Raw genomic sequence first — 22,970 nt, 5'->3', positions numbered from 1 at the left:
TATTTTTTTATCAGAGCAAAGGTAAGTCTCTCCAGCCTGATATAGCCGGAGTTGGTGTATTGGTTATCTATTGCTATGTAACAGATGACCCCAAATCTTAGAAGCTGAATACTAGGAGGTGGGGATGACTGCAAAGCATCTTAGAAGGTGGCTGTCACCGTTGACACATGACCTAAGCCAGGCCAGTCAGGTGCTGCCTTCTTGGAACTGACATTTTGAGCAGAATGACAGACACAGAGTAGAATCCTTCAGGTTGAGCCATGAGAATGGTTCTCCTTATTGTTAAGCTACGTTCTCTCTTGGTTCTGACAATTTTCCAATAAATTCTCTTTGCATTAGGTTAGCGCAGATCAATTTCTGTTGTTATAACAAAACGCTCCTAACTGATAAAATGGATTCCAGTGTAAATTACACTTCAGTACGTGTGAAATATGGACACTACATTCTATTTATCTTAGGACTATAGGAGTCAGGTTTCTCATGGTTGGTGATGGGAGATACTAGTAAAGAATTGTGGAGATAGTAGCAAGAACCTGTGGTGTTAGATTGAACTTGGAGACATCAGTGTGAACTCATGCTGTAATATACATGTACTTCCTCAACCTGTTTGCTTAGGGGACCCTGAATCACTCCCAAGTAGCAATGAGTTATCATACACATTGAGATTTTGGTTCCTAAATCCGATGCACCACTAAAAGTAATCATGGCTCCTTGGAGACATGATGGGGACAGGGAAGATACTATGTAAACCTGGAACATCTTCAGGGTCAGAAAGTTAGTAAGTTCTCAAGGAATGATGGGGATATGTCAAAATGACACAGCTGTCAGTTTGGTCTCCTCCTACCCAGATCTGGGGCAATTTCAACATTGATAGAGATCAGTCTTACAACCATCATATTGATAATTGATTCAGGGGAAAATCATCAACGGGTACTAAAACTAGTAGATAAAAGTTGAATGAGAATGGGATATACACACACACACACACACACACACATATATATAATCTTAATACATCTCCCCTCAAAATGCTTATTATACAGAGAAAAACAGTATCTTTACAATGGAAAAGCCTGGTAGATTTCATCTTAACTATGTGATTAAAGGTAATAGCACTGATAATGGGACAAAAGGACATGATATGTTTCCTGATACGATACACTACGAATATAGAATCACTTCTCGGCTACTCTGCTAAAAATGCATTACTTTAATCAAAAGGAAGAATCACACAAAACCAAACTGAGGGACATTCTACAAAATAACTGGCATGTACTCTTCAGAAATGTCAAGGTTAAGAAAGATGAAGGCTGAGGAATAGTTTCTGAATAAAGGAGGCTAATGAAACGTGACAGCTGAATGCAGTGCATGCACCTTGGCTGGATCCTGAGCAGAGGAAAGGTAGCTATGAAGGGCGTTATTGGAATACTGGCAAAATTTGAATATAGTTTGTACATTGCATAATAGCATTCTATCAAATTTTCTGATTTTAATCGTGTAACAATGTCTTTGTTTTTAGGAAACACACACTGAAGTATTTAGGGGTAAATGGGCATCATGTCTACAGCAGAATTTCCAATGACTCAGAAAAACATGGGAAAGAGAGTGAATGGCAAAGCAGATGGGGCCGCATATTAATAATCCAGAAACCTGGGTGAAAAGCCTCGTATTAGTTTGCTGTTGCTGCTGTAACAAACATCACCATTGAACAGCTTGTTTCTGTAGGTCAGAAGGCTGGCACAGTATGGCTAGATTCTCTGCTCAGGGTCTCAGCACTGGGTTAAAATCAAGATATGAGCAGGCTGCATTCCTTTCTAGAAGCTCTGGGGAAGAATCAGCTTCCAGGCTCACTCAGGTTGTTGGCAGAATTCAGTTCCTTGCTGTTGTAGGACTGAGGTCTCCGTTTCCTTGACTTGTGGCCCCTCCATCTTCAAGCCAGCAACGGCACCTAGAACTCTCCTCACGCCAAGCTTTGACTCTCTCAGGGCTTGTGTGATCACACTGGCTCCACCTGGATAATCCAGGCTATGTTCCCTCTCTTAAAATCTCTTTTGCCGTGTAACTAATGTCACATAACCATGGGTGTGACTCCAGGGGTCGAGGAGCCTGGGACCCTCATTTCTGCCTACCACAGGTCACAGGAGTTTTCTGCACTGCACTTTCTCACCACCTTTAACAGAAATCTGAAATTACACCAGAATAAAATGTTACAAAGATTCATATGCATTCATTGCACAGGCACTTGGAAGATGTCATCGTAGCACTGTTGATGATTTTGGTGGTTTCATTTCCTCCTAACAGCACTGGGTCTGTTTCTCTCCCTCATTACCTCCCAGGCCAGCACCAAATCAAGCAAGGGACCTGTGAGGTGGTCGCCGTGCACAGGTGCTGCAATAAGAACCGCATAGAAGAGCGGTCACAAACAGTCAAGTGTTCTTGCTTCCCGGGGCAGGTTGCTGGCACAACTCGGGCCCAGCCTTCTTGTGTCGAAGGTAAGACCTATCTGATCAGTTTCTCCAGTATTTCAAAGGGGTCTCAAACTACCAAAAACCTCCCTACTTTACTATTTTCACAACCTAAAGAAACCTAGGTTGCTTTGAGATCTGTGTCATTCCAAAAGTGAACATAAATACAACTGCAAAAATTTCTTGATGAGTAAGGTTAATAAGTCTTGAATAATGTCAAGGGGTGCCAATGGGGAGTTACATTATAGGACAGCTGGGAAGATGTGCTTCAGTTCCTTTTTGCCTGTCTCCAAATCTTACCTCTCTGTTCCCCCAGATGCTCTCTTCTCCCTTCTCTTGTACCCTATCCTCAAAATTAGCAGTGTGGCTTTCTCACCTCATGCTCAGTGTTATCGGCTGATATCTCCTTTGTTTAAATTTCTAGTTTATCATTTTAACAAACATTTATAGAACATTTCCTTCAGAGAAACTTCCCTGGGAATAGTTTGAGATCATGTATCATTCATTTTTAGTCTCTAAATCCCCTAGCAGAGTCCTGTGCTAGTGGTTAAAAAAATATATGTGAATGAATGTTGATGGTCGTAGGTGGAGGCCTGGGATTGATTCCTTTTGATGCCCCTGGCTTCTTCCAGCAGACACCTTGTTAGAAACAAGTATCAGTCCCCAGGGGAACAGAGACATGGGGCTAGCCCTGTAGCAGTTGCTCTGCAGTAGCGAGAAACTTCGTCGAAAATGAATGTTTCCTGTCTCATCTGATGTGTGTCTAAGGGTCAGCAGTTAAAACACAAACACACCCACACACTCTTAACTCTAGATCTGACTGTATAATCAACAATAGTAGCTGACTTACCCACATCCCACCTCCACTACCAAACACACACACATACACACACAGACATATGGGCTGTGTGGTCACAGCGGTCTGTGCTAGTACCATCTCAGCCACCTTGAAAGCAGCAAGGTACAAGTGGAAAATTTCCCATCTACACTTCCTTATCAGAAACCCTGGGGCAAAATGTGTTACTGAATTCAGATTTCGTTCATGTTGCATGTGGGTAGCATAGGCACCTACCATCTATTACCCAACAAACCTAATGTGTTCTCCACTTGGACCCGTAATCATAGGTGCTAATATTTCTGCAATGAAATATATGAATTTTGATGCAGAATGGGAAAAGGCAACGTAAAGAACATCATGTTAATTCAAGTCAGATTTTGCTGTCATCTTACAGAAAACCTTTCCATTTTTAGAGCTTTTTGGATTTGGGTATTGATGAAGGATTGTGGACCTATAAAAAATGATGAAGATCTTTAACATTAAAAATAGTGGCATTTAAAAGAGACTTGCTAGGTTTCAATACCCCCAGTATAGTATATTTATCTGCTCCCATTAATTGAATCCAAATCATACCCAGTCTGTCACTTGCTCTCTCTCAAATTGGCTGCTTTTCTCCATTCCCACTGCCACCTCCACAGTGTAGGAGCCAACATGACGTCTTGCCGCGCTCACTACCTCCAGTCTTCCATTTCCACCCTGTAGCCAGAATGATCCTTCTACAGAAAAACAGAACTAACTGATCATGTCACTCTCTTACTGAAAACCACACTTTAGTGACTTCCCACTGTCATTAAGATATATTCCAATTCTTTTTTACCATGTCTTACAGAGACCTGTAGGTTCTGGCTCTCTCAGTTCTCTCTTTCAAGCGCTCTAGCCCACGCGGACCAGAGTTCTTTCCATAACCTCTTGTCTCTGCACGATCCGTTGCCTGAGTCATTGCCCTCCTCCCCACGACACACTTGGTCTACTTAATTCCTACTCTCCTTTCAGTTCTCCTCTATGGTCTTGTATCATCCTGGACTTCCAGTTCATGACATTCATCCCATTTTGTTGGGAAAACTTGTTTAATGGCTGGGTGCAGTGGCCCACAGCTGAAATCCCGGCAGTTTGGGAGGCTGAGGCAGGAGGAGCGCTTGAGGCCAAGAGTTCGAGATCAGCCTAGGCAACATAGAAAAACCCTGCCTCTACAAAAATTTTAAAAATTAGCCAGACATGGTGGCATGTGCCTGTAGTCCTAGCTACTTGCGAGGCTGAGGCAGGAAGATTGCTTGAGGCCAGGAGTTCAAGGTTACAGTGAGCTGTGATCACACCACTGCACTCCAGCCTAGGGGACAGAGCAAGACCTTGTCTCAAAAAAGGAAAAAAAAAAAAAAAAAACACAAGAACTCCGCCCCCCCCCCCAAAAAAACCCCAACAAAAAACCCAAGCCAAAAACAACAACATCAAAAAACTATTGAATATATGTCTTCCTGTTGTAAGTATATAAGCAACTTGAGGGTAGGGATTGGGTCTCTTATTTTCTTTTCCCTCTATTGGCCAGCCCATGAACAAGTTTTAGCACAAGGGAGAAATGACTCATCTTTGCTAATCACAGATTGCTCTCTAAAGGTAACAACTGTGTCTGCTTGATTTGTAGGCTTTAAGGAACTTGTGATTCATAACATAACTATTTTTATACTTGGTCTAGCTTGGAATCTTTGGACATAAAAAGCCTTAAATAATGTTTTACAATATTCAAAGCCCTTTTATCAGTATCTCAAAAGTACTGATAGGGTGGTGATTACCATTAGCATCTTTATCTTAGTAAAGAAAATATAAATGCCCTATTCTAAACTAGCTTTTTAAAAATTTTATATATGAGCAAAATCCCTTTTTGGCCACTACCCTGGTAGTAACTGCATTCATCTTTTTGGTTGATATATTTTTATATATATTTATATATTTGGAGATAGGTCTGGAGAAAACAGTGGCAAATTTCAATATGAATGTGTGTTTTACACAAACGGTATCACATTGGCTATTTCTTAACTTGCTTTATTCTCATCAGTGTTAGGTTCAAGAGATTTTGTATACTGGCACATATTGTTCTAACTTGGCTTTTGCAACTGCTCCATAGCATTCTCTTGTATGGCTAGGTCATGATTTATTTAGCCATTCCTCTATCGATGGGCACTTTTTTTGTGTCTATGGCAAAGCAAAAGGATTCACAGGCTAAATGGTTTCCCTAGTGTCATAAGATCTGTAAGTGACGGAGATCTGTCATTTAGCATCTGAGCAGAGTCTATGCAGCACTGTCTAGTAGAACCTTCCAAGATGATGCAAATGCTCTCTCACTATATATATTTGTCTATAGGCGATGATGCATTTGTTTAGTATGGTCAACAGCCACTAGCCATGAAGTGCTATGGAGCATTTGAAAGGTGGCTAGTGTGAATTTAAGGGGCGCTTGTGGCTGGAAGCTTCATATTGGACAGCGGAGAATTAACTTGTTGTAAACATGTTATTTGAGGGTAACATTTATGGCCAGAGTCTATGAATACCCTGAAAGGTGGAAGTCCAGTTGTGTCTTACTACTTGCATCCTCTGTACCTAGCACTGTCTGGCAGACAGGCAGTGTTCAATAAATGTTTATTGGATCAAAGTCACTGAGAAGCGTAGGAAGTTTAGGCTTTAGTTAGGATGTGTGTCTGTTTTCACATCCCCCTGATCTTCTATGCCTTATCTGAATATGTTTCCATTAGGGCTTTTTAAGCTTTACCTGCTTAATCTTTATTCCATAATAATTATGCAGTATCATGCTGTTAATTGGCATGTGGGAAGACCTATTCTCTGCTGATATGTTCCTCTTATCTTATTTGTCAATAAGAATAGAGAGGATCTAAAATATAAAATTCACCTGAATTTACATTTAAATTAAAACAAAGGCAAGAAGATGTTGGAGTAGGGCACTAATTAATGTTGACATAGAAACCAGAATATCCTTTTGCGTTTTTGTTAATCCATACCACAGATACTTATCTAGTGTTTTCATTGCTTTTCCATAAAACCATAGCTTATATTAGTTAAACAGGGAGAATAATTAGCTGTTGCCCCCACCAAACTTTTTTGTTATAATTAACTTATGAACCCCCCCTGAATTATTGAAATGTGTCTTGGATACATGTTAGGGATTTAGGAGAAAGGATAGGGAATTATTTGATTGAGGCTTTGGTTATTGGGGTCCTAAAACAGACAACTATTCAGTGGGTAAGCATTCTTCCTTTTGAATCTTCAACGGGCACAGACGAGGCTGTCCGGTGGTAGAAACTATATTCTACGCATTTATCAAAAAACAGCTCTATAGAGATAATGCTGAATGGTTTTATGATAAAATGAGATAAGTGTATATGATAAGGAAGCTTAATTTATTTTGTCAAAATGAATGCTCTCTAAACATTGGATTTAAAAGAGATTAATAAGACAAAAGCTTACGAATGGAAGGCAGTCACTTTTCAAAGCTTTTTTTTTGGATGATGCCCCAATTTCTTCCAGTTTTATGAGATGTCAGAATTCATTCAGTTAAGGAGGAGAGTTACTGTTTGGACTGCAGACAACTTTCATGGCTTTATGGACTGTGTGACGAGAGACAGGGTCTTCTTTTATGATGTGTTTTCATTGGGTGATTTTATTGGCTATGTTCTCCTTACTACTTAAAAAGATTTTTTTTTTTTTTTTTTTTTTTTTTTTTTCCAGTGTGGTCAGGTGAATGACAGGGTTTTACAAAAACCCTCAGGGAGTTGGAGGGACATGTAAGTTATGTAAGCTGGTTCATTCATCAAGTTTTAATTTAGCACCTTTGTGCCTGTCCTAGATACTCAGGGATAGGATGTTAAGGAGACTCAGGTCCTGCTTTCGAGGAGCCTGTAGTTTACTAGGAGAGAGAAAAATTCTCACAAATGAGGGACTCCGTGGGAGAACAGAGACGGGGTCAGGGATGGTGACCCTGGAGAAACAATTATAGTAGGTAGAGGGATATGGGGGTAGAAGGAATTAGAGAACCAGGCAGCACATAGCATAGGAGAGTGGGAACCGCAAGTAGCTTGGTCTGGCTTGGAAATGATGGAAAACAAGACTGGGGAGGTAAACAGAGCCCTTGATGTTAGAGGTCTAAGACTAAATAAAATTTTAGGATTTAATTCCTGCCTTCTGGGAATTTGCATTTTAGGAGAGTGTGCCAATAAGAAAGGGTATAAAGTGCTATGGACAAAGTTTATATAAAGCACCCTAGGATTTCTGAGAAGGAAAAATGTGATCCCTGAATGACAGGTCATCTTGTCAGCGTCTGTTTCATGGTGAGCTCATGATTAGCCGGGATTTGTACGTCTGTGTGTGAGAGAATGCACAAGTGGGTGTGCACAAGCTTTAGACTCATGGAGTTGCCATGATAGGGGCAGGAAGGAAGACATAAAATAGAGGTGGCATGGCATTTTACAAGGGATTAGGATTATTTTTGTAAAACAAAGCTTTGAGCAGGTCTGATCAACTAACACAGTCTCTCATCTTGAGCGGAGTATGTCTACAAACTATGTATCAATGTTTCTCAACCAGGGATGATTTTGTGCCCTGGGGCCATTTGTCATTGTCTAGAGACACATGAGAGAGGATGCTACTGGCCTCTAGTGAGTAGTGGCCAGAAATGCTACTAGACATTTTCCAATGCACAGGATTCACCCCCCAACCCCCAAATAAAGAATTAATTGGCCCCAAATGTAAATAGTGCTGAGGTTGAGAAATCCTGACTTAAAGGTCCCCAATATACATGGATCTATTGCGAGAGTCTGAATTTGGCAGAGAGGACAAACCCAGATCACAAAAGTACAGTCAATACATACTCATATGCTGACTCACTCAGTGCTCTCTGTACTTTGTGGAATAACAGTGTCGTATTATTTGAAGAATGTGTGAAAACAAGAGTCCTGTAACTACTGCTCTTAAGTGTATTAGCTGGGTCAGGTTGGTAGGGCTTCTTTTCTGGGACTAATGAGAAATACAAAAGTTAATAAATGGCTTAATTTTTAAAGAACACAGTGTCTTGAAATAACAGCTACAAGAGCAAAATATCTGAAGTTACAGTACATTAAAACTTTGGAGCATATTCTAGAAGATACATATTCTGGTAAGATATTTTCTTAATCTTTCTGTCCACAGTTGCAGTGCTAAAACACACTATTTTTAGAAAAACCTTAACTCTATGTAAATACAACTAGACTGAATCAACAAATGAGAGACCAACTCTTGAAAATTGAGCCTGTTCTGTTAGGCTAATTTGAAGGTGGGCTTATCTATATCTATAATATACATATATGAATACACAATCATGTTTTATTTAACCAAGTGATACTTATTGGGGACAAGAGATATAAAACAAACTCATTTTATAAACAGGGAGTAAGGAAAATGCATCAGAAGCAAAACAGCTAATTATCACCTTAAGTTTTCACCTAGATTACACCACCATAGAATGTACTAGTCACTACCACAAAACCAGGAAGGGCTTCACTGTCCTTTTATTTTTTTTCTTGCTTTCTGCATAAAACTGGAAATTCATTACAGGTTGGCAGCTTGAAGATAGGGATTTTATGTGTTTTCATAAGTCAGGAAGGCCATGGGGCTTTTAAAGAATTTTATTTTAAAAATAGAACTGACAAGATACTTTCTCATTTCAAGTATACTATGATCTTTTGTAACAGGGAAAAAAATATATGCCTCCTACAAACTCGTTCTCCTGGAGAGACAAGGCTCCGTAAATGTTCTCAACAACTATTTGAATAGAATCCTCCTTCCGGGTCTTTTGTCTCAGCTCCTAACTGGGCTCAGGCTGCACGCAAAGCTTCAAGTTCTGGGCTGTTTAATCACTTTATTCACTGTCAGGTCAAACCCTCAGTGAGGTCTCACCTTTGCTGTGAGTTCCTTAGTCAATCCTTAACTCATAAAGGAATTTGAATCTTGTATTTTGGTTACTATGATGGTTCCTTTTATGTCTCTTTTCTGAAAGAACATTTGCTAGTTAAGTCTTTCACAAAGAAACTTCGTCATGGGTATTATCGACTGATAAGGGGCACCTCATTCAATGTATTCTTCTGTAAGGTAGGAAAATACTTATTTTTTTTTTGCAAATAGAACTATTTTAAATTTCAGGGCAGCTTGCCATTTTGAGGAGTGTGATGCAAATCTGTTTTTACAAGAAGGCATCACTTCATATTTTCCAATTTAATGAAGAAAAACTGGTAAATAAACTCATAAGAGCTTGGTCTGGATCTTGCATGCTTCCTTTTTTAAGATTTAGTTTTATTTCAATTCTTAAACAAAATCTAGGCAAATACTTCTTTTCTCCTATAGTTACTAAGAAGTGGTGTATATTTCTGCAGTGTACAACTGAGTCCATTTTTGTTTTTGCTTTATCTCCTGTTCTAGGTTTTGGTATCAGAAATACCTTGTGTCCTTCTGGGTTCAGCAAGTGAGTGCTGGTGATTCTCTGCAGGGAATTTGTTTCCCAATTTCTCAGTTCACTCACACCTCAATTGCTCTTCTCTTTTAGAGTTCTTTCTGTACCACATTCTTTTGTCATTCCCTGCCAAGCTACTCTCCACAGCACACTGTTCCTCTGTTATTGCACTGCCTCGCTCAGACACCTTCTGTGGCTCTCTGCTGCTTATAGAACCAAGTCTAATCTTGCATTGTCCTTGAGAGCCCCTGAAGGTTCCTCTCCCGACCGACACCCTCCTTAGCTGGGTGTCCAGTGCTTCCCTGACGATCTCTCACGTCCCCTGTGTGGGTCTGCAGGCTTCCAGGTGCACCCCTCACTGTCCCAGCCCACTAGCCACCTGCCAAGGCTGCTTTTGAATCTCCCACGAAACTGCTCCCTCTCCCCAGTACGTGAGTTCTCACTCCTGAGCGGAAAAAGGTTTGTCTAAGAGTTTTAAAGACAAAAGAAGTATTTTAAATTCAGCTCTAAATCTGGGTAAATATAACTAAGCTCTATCAACATTTATGTAACTTTTCTAATCCTGCAGATGGTATTTTACATTGAGGGTTGGGAACCATCTCCTACTTACCTTTATATCCAGCTGGGACCGACCTAAGGTAGTCAGACAATAACGAATGACCGCTCAGCACCGTGAGTACGGTGACACTAGGCAGCACTTAGTAACCTAAAATATTATTGTAAACTGTGCTACAGTAGAAAGATGGCTGGACAGAGAGGAGGAAACTGTAGCTTCTAGTTCTTCCTCCCTCAACTTTACTAACTTTGCAGAAAGCTCGGGCTTTTATTTCTGGTGCCACCTGCCTCCCATTCCTGTTGCTGAATGAAGGTTGTTGGGACAATCAAAAGAGGAACAGTAAGTAAAAGTGCTTGAGAGACTGTTACAATATTTGGGACTGACAAGAATGTAACTTTTGCAGGCTTCACTGCAGCGTGTCCATCCACTCCGGTTCAGTGGCAGTTTCTGATGACATAAGTAACCTATGTGGCTACATTCCTTTCTCAGTGTTGGCACACTTCCTGATTTAAATAGCCAACAGTTACCCTACGTCACAAATCTGCCTGATTCAGGTACTTTTGATGTATCAGATAGTAGCTCAGTATTTGGCCAGAATCATGAACAGTGGTGGCTGCATGTGGACGAGACATCACATCTGGCCCCTTCAGGTGATAATGTATCCGTCCTGTGCTCTCTTATCCCACCACATAGCATCTGCCTGACTGGGGAACTGTTTGAATGCACTGCTTTCTTAGATACAAGGATGTGTTTCCACTAGACGTTTCTGGTGTAAGGGAGGGTGTGTGTATTTAAGCATTAGCACTTGGGCTCTAGCATTCCACTGCCTCCCCCTCCAGATGCTGGTGTGACCATGCTCCAGTCATTTAATGCTTCTCGACCTCAGTTTTTTCATTTCTATGAAATGCAGGAAACTAACTTTTAACCTCAGGGTTTTAGTGAGATTTAAATTAGAAAATACAGGAAGGCAATTAGCGGGGTGCCTGGCCCTCAATAAAAAGTAGCTATTAGGATTTGTAAAGCTTTGTTCAAACTTGAGTTTCTGACTTCACAGGCTGTGGTAATTTGAGTCAAATTTATCCAGGCAGTCAGTAAGGTTTTTCTCTATATAGGATTGTGTTCTCTGCAAACAGACAATTTAACTTCTTCCTTTCCAATTCGGATGCTTTTTACTTGCCTACTAGGACTATCGGTAGAATAGAAGTAGTGAGAGTGAGCATCTTATCTTGTTCCTGATCCTACAGGAAAAGCTGTCAGCTTTTTACTGTTCAAGATGTTAGATGTGGGCTTGTCATTTACTTCTATACCTACTTAGTTGAGAGTTTTTATCATGAGAGGATGTTGAATTTTGTCAAATGCTTTGAGATGATCCTGTGATTTTTTCTTCATTCTGTTAATGTTGGAGTATCATTTGATTGTATTTTAATTGGTATATGCTGAGACATTCTTAGATCCCAAGGATAAATCCCACTTGATTTTGGTGGATAATTTTTTAAAATGTATTATTCAGTTTGGATTGCTGTTATTTTGTTGATGATTTTTAGATTTTTGTTTGTCAAAATTATTGGCCTATAATTTTCTTTGCTTGTAGTATCTTTACATGGCTTTGGTATAAAGGTAATGCTGCCTTTGTAAAATCTAAAAGTATTCCCTCCCCTTCAATTTTTTGGAAGTAATTCCTCTCTAAAGGTTTGGTACTAATACATCCAGTAAAGGTGCAGGCTGCAAAGTCAACATCTAAAATTAGCTGCATTTCCATAACAACAAACTATCCATAAAAGAAGCTGTGGAAGACTCAAATCAATGGAAAGATATCCTGTGTCCATGGATTAGAAGAACTAATATTGTTAAAATGTCAAGACTTAAACCTAAGGTGTAAAACTATTAGGATTCTAGGAGAAAATGTGGGAAAAACTCCTATAGACATTGGCCTAGGGAAAGAATTTATGAAGAAGACCCCAAAGGCAATCACAGCAACAACAAAAATAAATGAGACCTGATTAAATTAAAAAGCTTCTGCACAGCCAAAGAAACTGTCATGAGAACAGACAGACAACCTACAGAATGGGAAAAAATTTTCACGTGCTACACATTCGATAAAGGGCTGATAATTAGAATCTATTTAGAACTTAGGAAAATCAGCAAGAAAAAATCAAACAACCCTATCAAAAAGTGGGCGAAGGACATGAATAGAAATTTTCAAAAGACAGAACTATGGCCAACAAACATATGAAAAAATGCTCAACATCTCTAATCATCAGGGAAATGCAAATCAAAACCACAATGAGATACCACTTATCTCCAGTGAGAACGGCCTTTATCAAAAAGTCCCAAAACAATAAATGTTGGCGTGCATGCAGAGAGACAGGAACACTCATACACTGCTGGTGGGACTGTAAACTAGTGCAACCTCTGTGGAAAGCAATGTGAAGATACCTTAAACAGATACAAGTAGACCTACCATTTGAGCCAGCAATCCCATTATTGGGCATCTACCCAAAAGAACAAAAGACATTCTATAAAAAAGACATCTGTACTCGAATGTTCATAGCAGCACAATTCACAATTGCAAAGATGTGGAAACAACCCAGTGCCCATCAATACATGCGTGGATTAATAAAATGTGGTATATGTATACCATGGAGTACTACTCAGCTATAAGAAATAATGGTGATATAGCACTTCTTGTATTTTCCTGGATAGAGCTGGAACCCATTCTACTAAGTGAAGTATCCCAAGAATGGAAAAATAAGTACCACATGTACTCACCATGAAATTGGCTTCACTTATCATCACCTAAGAGCACATTTAGGAATAATATTAATCGGGTGTTGGGCAGATGTTGGGGCGGGGAGGGGATGGGTGTATACATACATAATGATTGTGATGCGCACCGTCTAGGGGATGGACACACTTGAAGCTTTGATTCGGGTGGGGGGTGGGGGGTGGGTAGGCAAGGGCAATATACATAACCTAAACTTTTGTACCCCCATAACATGCTGGAAAAAAATGTCAATACCACCCAAAGCCATCTATAGATAAATTCCAATGGCATTTTTCATGGAAATAAATAGAAAAATAGTACTAAAATTTGTGTGGAACCACCAAAGACCCCAAATAGCCAAAGCAGTTTTGAGAAAAAAGAGCAAAGCTGGAGGCATCAGACCCTGATTCAAATTATATTATGAAGCTATAGTAATCAAAACAGTATAGTCCTGGCATAAAAATGGGCACATCATGGAACAGAATAGAAAACCAAGAAATAAACCTATACATAAATAGTCAACTAATCTTTGACAAGGGTGCCAAGAATATACAAATGAAAGAATAGTCTCTCCAGTAAATGGTGCTGGGAAAATTGGATATTCACATGCAAATGAATGAAATTAGGCCCTTGTCTTACATCATACACAAAAATTAACCTGAAATGGATTAGAGATATAAATGTAACCTGAAATTGTAAAAATCCTAGAAGAAAACATAGGGGGAAAAAGGGTCCTTGACATTGGTCTTGCCAATGAATTTTTGGATATGACACCCAAAGGACAAGCAACAAAAGCAAAAATAAACAATTGGGACTACAGCAAACTAAAAAAACTTCACAGCAAACAATCAACAAAATGAAAATGTAACCTATAGAATGGGAGAAAATATTTGCAGACCATCTAATAAGAAGTTAATATCCTTATTCCCACAATATAAAAGGAACTCATACAACTCACTTGCAAAAAACATAAATAATCTGATTAACAAGTAGGCCAAGGATCTGAATAGACATTTTTCTAAAGAAGACATATAAATGACCAATAGATATATGAAAAGGTGGTAAACATCATTAATCACCAGGGAAATGGAAGTCAAACCACAATGAGATATCACCTCATACTTGTTAGGTTGGCTATAATCAAAAAGAGAAAAAACAAGTGTTGGCCAGGGTGATAAAGGATCCCTAGTACATTGTTGGTGGGAATGTAAATTAGTACAACTATCATGGAAAACAGTACAGAGGTTCCTCAAAAAAAAAAACAAAAAACAAACAACAAAAAAATAGAACTATCGTACAATCACAGAATCCTACTTTGGGATATATAATCAAAGGATATGAAATCAGTATCTTCAAGGTATCTCGCACTCCCATGTTCATTGCAGCATTATTCACAATAGCCAAGAATTAGGAAACAACCTAAGTGTCAACTGACAGATGTATAGATAAAGAAAATGTGGTATATAAACAACGATGGAATACTATTCAGCCTTTATAAAGAGGGAATTCTTACCATTTGTGACAACCTAGATGAATCTGGAGGAGGTTGTGTTAAGTGAAATAAGCCAGGCATAGAAAGACAGATACTGTATGATCTCATTCATATGTGGAATTTAAACAAGTCAAATTCATGGAAGCAGAGAGTAGAATGGTGGCTACCAGGGGCTGAGGGAGATGCTGGTCCCAGGGTCAAACTTTCAGCTATAAGGGAACAAGTTCTAGGGATCTAATATATAGATTAGATGATGGTGATGGATCTACTAATTATGGTAATCATTACACAATGTATATCAAATCATCATGTTGTAGAGCTTTACTATATGCAATCTTTGTCAAGTAAATATTTTAAAATAAAAAAAAAGGAATCTGTGGGCTATATATCTTTCTAGTTGAGAAATAATAAAATTCTTTGTTATTCAAAGGAAAAAACAAAATATCCACTGGGAGATGTTTTCTATATAAGTGTTGCTGTTTGAACAAGAAAATAGGACTAATCCTTTCTCCCACTGCAATTCCCAACCCTAGAGCTCTGTCTCATACCAGCCTATTGGCTGCATTCATCTTTCAAAATCAATCACTATCCTTTTTGCCCTCTGAATCTGTGGGAATAACCAGCCAAGGTGATGGAGGTTCCTCCGCTTCTGCTATGTGTCTAAACCTAGAGAACTGGGGTGCTGTTTTCTATTTCATGGGCTTAAAACACAAATTATTTTATTGGCAGACTGTTGCAGGGATGGCGAGGAAAGGAGAAAAGTGAATTCGCAGGGGAGCCAACCAGTCTAGAATATTCATATGTAGGAACATAAGGATTAACTTCAAGGGGTTGCTCACCCCTCACTGGAATGGCGGGGAGAGAGGAGTACGATGTGTGATGGGAATTTTTAATGCCTTTAATCTTCACTGTTAACAAAGAGCACCAACCATGGCAGTGTCAACACCCACCATAGTATGACGACCATAATAATAGCTAACATTTTCTGTGAACATCGTGACTGGCTCAAAGTCAGCAAAGACTTTCACACGGACTAGTTTTATCCTCTTGACATCCAGCGGGAAGGATCTATTTTTATCTCTATTTTCCAAATCAAGAGACTGAGGCTAAGAGAAGGTAGGTAACTAGTCCAAAGTCATTCAAAAATCTAGAAAGTAGCACAGCTAGATTCAAACCCAGACAGGCCCAGCACAAAGCCCAAGCTCTCTCTAGCTATATTACACTCAGAAAGCCAACTGCAAAAATGAAATACTTTATTTTGTAGAGTACATGGCTGATTGGACTCCTTAAATTTACTTATGGTGATCTAGTTCATTTTAGCAATCTTTGAAGTCAGTGTGCTGCTCTGTATTGAGCTTTATTTTCTCCATATTTGGTGGAAGAAACAGCATCACAAGTACCATTTGGCCTTTGTTTTCCAGCCTCCATCGTGATTCAGAAGTGGTGGTGTCATATGAATCCTTGTTTGGAAGGAGAGGATTGTAAAGTGCTGCCAGATTACTCAGGTTGGTCCTGTAGCAGTGGCAATAAAGTCAAAACTACGAAGGCAAGTATGGACGAAACACGACTGTAATTTTCAACTTATATAACTGTGGGTCTCCCCCCCCCCACCACCACCACCCCTGCTCCAGATTTTATGTTGCCATCAACAGAACATTATGTTGACAAACCTGCGTGGGCAGTGCCACCCTATGGCTTTGGCCTTTTAGACAAGCCCATTTCCCAGCCTCATACTTTGTGTCAGATTTTAGATAGCAATGATGTGTTGGGTGAACTTGTTATTTTAGGCAGGGCCACTAAATTCATTTCAGCTTCTTCATGAGCCCGATTTAATGTAAACATTTCAGAGTTGACAGGCCAGTGTACCAAAATACGAGGGCAAGAATTCACATACAGATGATTTGCTGAAGTAGAAATACCTACTGCCTTGAAGGAGACTTAATGGTTGAAGACTTATTCAAGTCTTGTAAGTCAACAGTTTTCTTCCCAAATGGTCCCTCTTTCTAGTTCTCCCTTCCTCTGAAGAGTGCCATTTTCTACCCCGTTCTTCAGCCAGAAACCTAACTTCTTCCTTATCTCCCCATGGCCAGTTGATTACCTTGTCCTGAGGATTTTTACTATCCAGTCTTGCCATGACTTTGCAACACTGTACTTATAGCTCCTGTCTAATCTACCATCTCATCTGGACTACGCGGTTGTTACCTTCCATTCTGGTCTCCATACAATGACTACAGTACTCTTTGTAAAATGCACATCTTCTAAGCTAGTCTACCCTGAAATCTTTCAATGGCTTCCCCTGGCTACTTGGTCCACTATAGACCTCTGCCTGGATGGACCTTAACAAATAACCTGGCAAGCCACCCCCCCTTCATTCTTTCTGCCCCAAACATCCTGACTTCTGCTAGTCCTCTTACCATGGTGCCTTTGCAGTGGCTGTTTCCTCTTCGTGGAATGTGTTTCCCTCCCTTATTTTCTAGTTAACCATTATTTCTTCAGGAAATCCTTCCCTGATTGAATTCCTGTCCCCTGTATTTCTGAGCATTTATTATGGTTACACTTTACACAGATTGCTATACTTACTTGTTTAGTACCTAGAGCTTTCTGCCTGGTGTGAGAGCTATGAAATCAGGCCCTGGGTCTGTTTTGGCTTACCCTGCTAGTCTCAGAGTCAGCTGAATGCCTTGGTGACTATATGTATGTATATATATATTTTTTAGAGATAAGGTCTCACTCTATCACCCAGGCTGAAGTGCAATGGTGCGATTATAGCTCACTGCAGCCTTAAACTCCCGAGGCTCAAGCAGTCCTCCTGAGTAGCTGGGACTGTAGCTGTGTGCCACCATGCCTGGCTAGTTTTTTTTATTTTTTGTAGAGATGAGGTCACACTATGTTGCCCAGGTTGGTCTTGAACTCCTGGCCTTAAGCGGTGCTCCTACCTTGGCCTCCCAAAGTGCTGGGATTCCAGGTGTGAGCCACCACACCTGGCCCTATTTCTTGAATGAAAATTGATACGATCAATGTCATTGAGATTATGAGAGTTGGACGTACTCTTTGGTTCTGGTTGCTATTGAGCTTTGACTTCTTAGGAAATGATACAGAGAGTAAATGTCTTCTTGCCTCCCTTACATTTTCCCCTTTATGAATATTTTGAATTACTTAAACACTTAGAGTTCTCATTCATCTTTAACCACTTGAGGTCAAAAGCAGGCCAGTTTCTCCTAAGCATGAACATGAGACATTACAACAAACAAGATTTTATCAAATATATATTTAAATATTATTCTATTAATAGAGGTATTCAATCTAAACCAAATTATAAAATGTGATTTTATAATAAATTTTAAATTAAATGAAAACTGTAGCTGATATTATCATACCCCAAATTGTCAATACAATGCTTGTCGGCTGATTAGTTTGTTATTATCTAGTTAAAATCATGACTATTTTCAACATTAATCACAGTTATCAACCAGCTTGTCCTTCTCAGTGATATTGAGAAGACTAGGCTAATGACTTGACATGCTTTTCTATCCAGGGCAGTGGAAGTCCACTCCTCAGAAATTTCCAGCCTCTGCAGACCCATTGTGTTTGCTAAGCAAACCCTGCCTTAAGATAATTCCAGTCTCCTCTCCTTGGCCCCTTTCAGCCATTTTCCACCAAAATCTTAGTCACCTATGAGTTAGGGTCTTACATCCATCAGTGATAAAAATTTTCTTTTATCATATTTCTTGTAGACTAAGGAATAACATTTTGGAAGATTATATTTGTATTGATTTTTATATATAGATATAAAATAAGACTGAGCAGAAGCCACCTGCATTCTGGAAAAGAATGTGTTTAAGTAGGTCTCTTGGTAGAGCAGCTCTCTATTTATGTGCAGTTACAAAAGGCATTTGCAGGAAGCGAACCTTTAGGGGCATTTCGGCTCTGTGTGCTGGGAATATAAGTTTGCTCTAGCTAAATCCTCAGTGGTAGTGACATTTCATTTAGCGCCTCAAAAAGTTGTAGAAAGATAATACAGTTCCCCAAGCCATAATGATACTTGGGCTGCTTTTTTTTTTAAGTGATATGTCACTTGAGAATAATCTTGAAGTCATAAAACTTTGTTTCCTTTATTAATCCAAGTCACGCTGACTTGAACTGCATAAAACATTTTATGTCTTTTATGGATCTTATGCACATAGTGTAAATTCATTTGGAGAGCTGTGCCTGGCTTCCATGGCAAACGTGGTGCCCCCAGAAGCTATTTTTTCTTAAAATCGGTACTGACCTTACACCACACAGGTGAGACCGTGATCCTATAAAGGCAGAGCGATTTTGTCCCTAGACAAAATAGTTTCCATTTTCCTTAAACAGTTCATGCGCAGTAGCATCAACACAGAGACGGGCTGCAATAGGAGGATGGTCTGCAGTAAGCCACCTGTGTCAGAATTTTATTTTCCATTTAACTGCAAATCCGAAAAGAACCAGTTTGAGGTACTAATAGCCTTAGATGAAGACGTGAAAATGAGGGCACAATTCCCTAATTGGTCATCTTTCCCAGGTATAAAATATTGGCATTGAGTTTATTGTGCCTAGATAGTTTTCAATGTCTCTAGAGAGGATGCAGCTACTACTCCTTGTGGGAAAATATAGCTCCCTCTGTCATCCTGCCTCAAATTTCCTTTTCTTAATTTAAGTCTAGGTTTATGCGGCATTCTCTGTTCTAAATAGTTCTTCCCTATTTGGAATTCCCAGTGTTAAGGCTTCTAACACTGACACTTCTACGATGCCTTTTTAGCACCAAAGCCCAGCGTTTGCCAGGGCTCTTTTGTTGTTTGTGAATAGAAGCACATCACATTGAATCTCAAGAAATGTTAGATTTTTTCAATGTTCTTATTTTTAAAACCTCTACTAAAGGTGAAAAGATATGTCTGTGGAGCAATAGTCTCAACCAGGGGCCGTTTTCCTCTCAAGTGGACATTTGGCAATGTCTTAGGACACTTCTCATCCTCACACATTGGAGGGGCTACTGGCATCTTGTGGGTGGACACCAGGGATGCTGCTGAACATCCTATAAAGCACAGGACGGTCCCCTACAACAAAGAATTATTTGGCCCCAAAGGTCAAGAATGCCAAGGTCAAAAAGCTGCTTTAGAAATAGATACTATTTTTCAGTAGCTCTTCACAGGCTTCCCACTTGGTTCTTTTAGTTCATTTTGTTCTTCACAGTTTCTATTGTGTTGAAATATTTCCACTATTTCACATTGGAAAACTCCTGGAGGTAGGAGTTAAGAATTGAAGCAGCCATTTTCTCTTGAGCACCTCCCTCACCATCACCATCACCATCTGAGATGACCAAGTCCTGTCCAGTATCTTCCTCAAATGATTCTCTAATTGAGACCCTTCTCGCTGTCTCTTGGGCTGCCACCACGGCTCATTGTTAATGTCATAGTAATTTAATGGTATCATAGCTACAGAAAAATCATTATGGGAACTTGATGAAAACACAGCCTTTTAACCCCACCTCTAGGATATTCTGGCATAGTAAGTCTGGGAGGGGGCTTAGAAAACCATACTTAAAAAAGTTGTTCTTAGGATGATTGTGATGAGCAGGCAGTATGAGGGGACCACTAGTGTAACCAGGCTCCCTACCTATTCTCCTCTTTAATGGGTTCATACTCTGCTTTCTCTGCCACCTGGGGAAACTGCCTGTCCAGGTTCCTCCCTGCTGAGAGATCATTGATGGATCCCCAGTTGGAAACTGATACAAAATACAGAGTATAAGCCTCTTGAATGGGCCTTCACTGCCAATCACCATGTAGGCCATGTACTTACACCAGTGCCACCTGCTTTCCCTATCTCCCCTTCTAAAATTCTACTTGTCCTTCAAGGTCAAGCTCAGAGGACTTCTTCTCCCTGAGGTCTTGTCCACCCTGCTCCCTATAACCAGGGCTTGAAATGCTCAGGGGACCCTGAGGCATGGGAGTTCCACTACTGGAATTTTAGTAGCTCTGTGTATCCATCAAAATTCAAAAGCAACAATGAGTCTTCCATACATAAGCAGTACAATAATTTTAAAGGAAAGTAAATCTGAGAGTATCTTACCGAACTTTCATTGTTGTCTAGTATGAGCTGGGCATGGGGAATGAGTTACCACAAAACAACATTTTTAGGTTACATACAGATGCACGATAGATCCAAAAGGAGCGAATGTGGCCATAGTCACCATTTCCTGATCGCCGCACCCATGTGACAGCCACTGGGCTGTGCAGTTCAATTCCCATATTTTATTCCCGCTTCACTACAACCGCAGGGGCAGTTCCTGTTGTCTCCATTTTGCAGATGTAGAAACTAAGGCAGAGAGAGCCAGTCTACCCCATCACAGAACGTGACCAACTCCACCATTCACCTTGGAGTTGTCCTTGATTCCTCTTTGTCACAAGCCCTGCTGGCTTCACCTTTCCTCGCTTCGGCCAAAGTGATCCCTTTCAATTGACAGTCTGGCCAGGCCTTCCTCATCTCATCCTTGTACTGCAAAGTCCCTGAGGCCATCTTGCATTTCTCTCCCCCTCTACCTGGAAAGTTCTTCTCCAGATCGTCAGGCCTCCTTCACTTCCTTCAAATGTCTCCTCTGACAATCCTAGGTAGAATAGGAGTCCTGCCCCTGACGTTATACCACATTACTGTTCTCTATAGTCCACATTACCTTCTGACATATTATTTATTTACTTGTTTGTCCAACATCTTTCTCTGGAATAGGAGTCAGCAATCTTCTATTTGGCGCTCAGCCAAATCCAGCCTTTGGCCTGTTTCTGTATGTATGGTCTATGAGCTATGAATGGCTTTTACATTTTTAAATGGCTGGAAAAAAACCAAAAGAATATTTCCTAACACATGAAAGATATGAAATTCAAATTTCAGTGTCTATAAATAATGTCTTATTGGAATGGAACAAAGCAACAACCATTAGTTCATCTATGGTCTACGGCTGCTTTCACGAGTAAAATGAAGGCAGAGTTGAGTAGCTGCTACAAGGACTGCAAAGCTGAACGTATATTCACTGTATTTAGTCCTTGAGAAAGTAAAGGTTTTCCAGTCCCTTCTCTAGAACATAAGCTGCACGAGGGTGGGGTATTTGTTTTGTTTGCTATAGTATACCTGGCGCAAACAAAAGAGCAATTATTAATATATTGTTGAATACATGAATTAAAGGCCTTATGTCAGTTAATAGCAAAGCTGAGGCTTGAATAAATATCTGATCGTGTCTAAAGACCAGGCATGATGACTATACTGTCAAATAATTTACCTTGGAAATATTTTTACGGTGTAGGCATATTAAAGGCTTATGCTTTCTTTTTTCCTAAAGCTGGTGTATTGACTGACTGACTAACCTGTAAAATTTCCCATGACCAATCAAATTATAGCAACTGCTATTCTAATTTTCTAAGACCATATGCAATGAGCCTGGATATTTAAAAATGAAAAAATGAAAAAATGCAACCACCACCTTCTTAATGGATATGTTTTCCAGTAAAAAATGACCTATTTTAATGCCATTAACTTTCACTTTCAAAAGAAAAGTAACAAAGGCAACATCATCTTGATCTTGACAAACACTGATTTTAATCAGCATTCATTTGAAAATTTTTTAGCACCATTAACAAAGCATGCTCAGCATGCATGAATTGATGGGCAATGAGTGTACCTAATCAGATGGGATTTTTATAACCTCACGAAATACACGCGGTGCATAATATCTTGTTGTGGAAGCCTTTGTGTATGTTTTCCTTGCAACCTAAAAGCAAGAAATGTAGAAGTTGAACAGTTGATTTAGTGAGGTTGCTTACAAGTCAAGGTACAAATTGATAAACTATATGCAGATAGGGACTTATTGGTCCTGGTTGTAGGAATGGTTATATTTGGTGGGTGTGAGATATTGAATGCTCACTGATTTTTTTTTTTTTTTCTTGAATTTTTAGGTAACACGGTAGCAAAGAGAGAGGTGTGCTTCAATCCTGGAGCTCTCTTGCTTGGATTACCGTCCTGGCCACTTTGTGGGAAATTGTCTTGGATTTCAGCAACTTCACATTTGTATGCGTGCTGTGAGAAGTGGAATTCACTTAACTGGCCCAGCTCTCCCAGCTTCATGATTTTATTGCATTGAATTATAACCACAAGATGCCACACATTGGACATCCTATCTGGATTCCAAAGGGTTATACCTCCAAGAAATCTTGGAGGAACAAATCAGAGACTTCAAAATGGATCACTACTAAGGGAACGTTTGGTCTTCAATTTCTTTCTGCCTTTACAAGAGTCCTCATTCCGTTCCTCCTTTGAACTTTTCTTTCAGCCCTTGTATTAAAGTGGTTTAAAAGAGGTCTAA

General features: G+C 39.7%; 1 protein-coding gene across 1 annotated transcript in view; it reads left to right on the top strand.

Moving 5' to 3' along the window:
• Nucleotides 1–22,970, top strand: part of TAFA4 (TAFA chemokine like family member 4) — a 217,353-nt gene that overhangs the window by 155,915 nt on the left and 38,468 nt on the right. The window contains exons 4-5 of the mRNA XM_069472055.1: nt 2,337–2,492; nt 16,024–16,152. Coding sequence (XP_069328156.1) covers nt 2,337–2,492; nt 16,024–16,152 — 285 coding nt within the window. The remainder of the gene's footprint in view (nt 1–2,336; nt 2,493–16,023; nt 16,153–22,970) is intronic.

Source organism: Eulemur rufifrons, chromosome 7 (assembly GCF_041146395.1).
Source record: "Eulemur rufifrons isolate Redbay chromosome 7, OSU_ERuf_1, whole genome shotgun sequence".
Lineage (NCBI taxonomy): Eukaryota > Metazoa > Chordata > Mammalia > Primates > Lemuridae > Eulemur > Eulemur rufifrons.
Note: the sequence above shows the minus strand (reverse complement) of the source record. Positions and strands in the feature narration are given on the sequence as shown.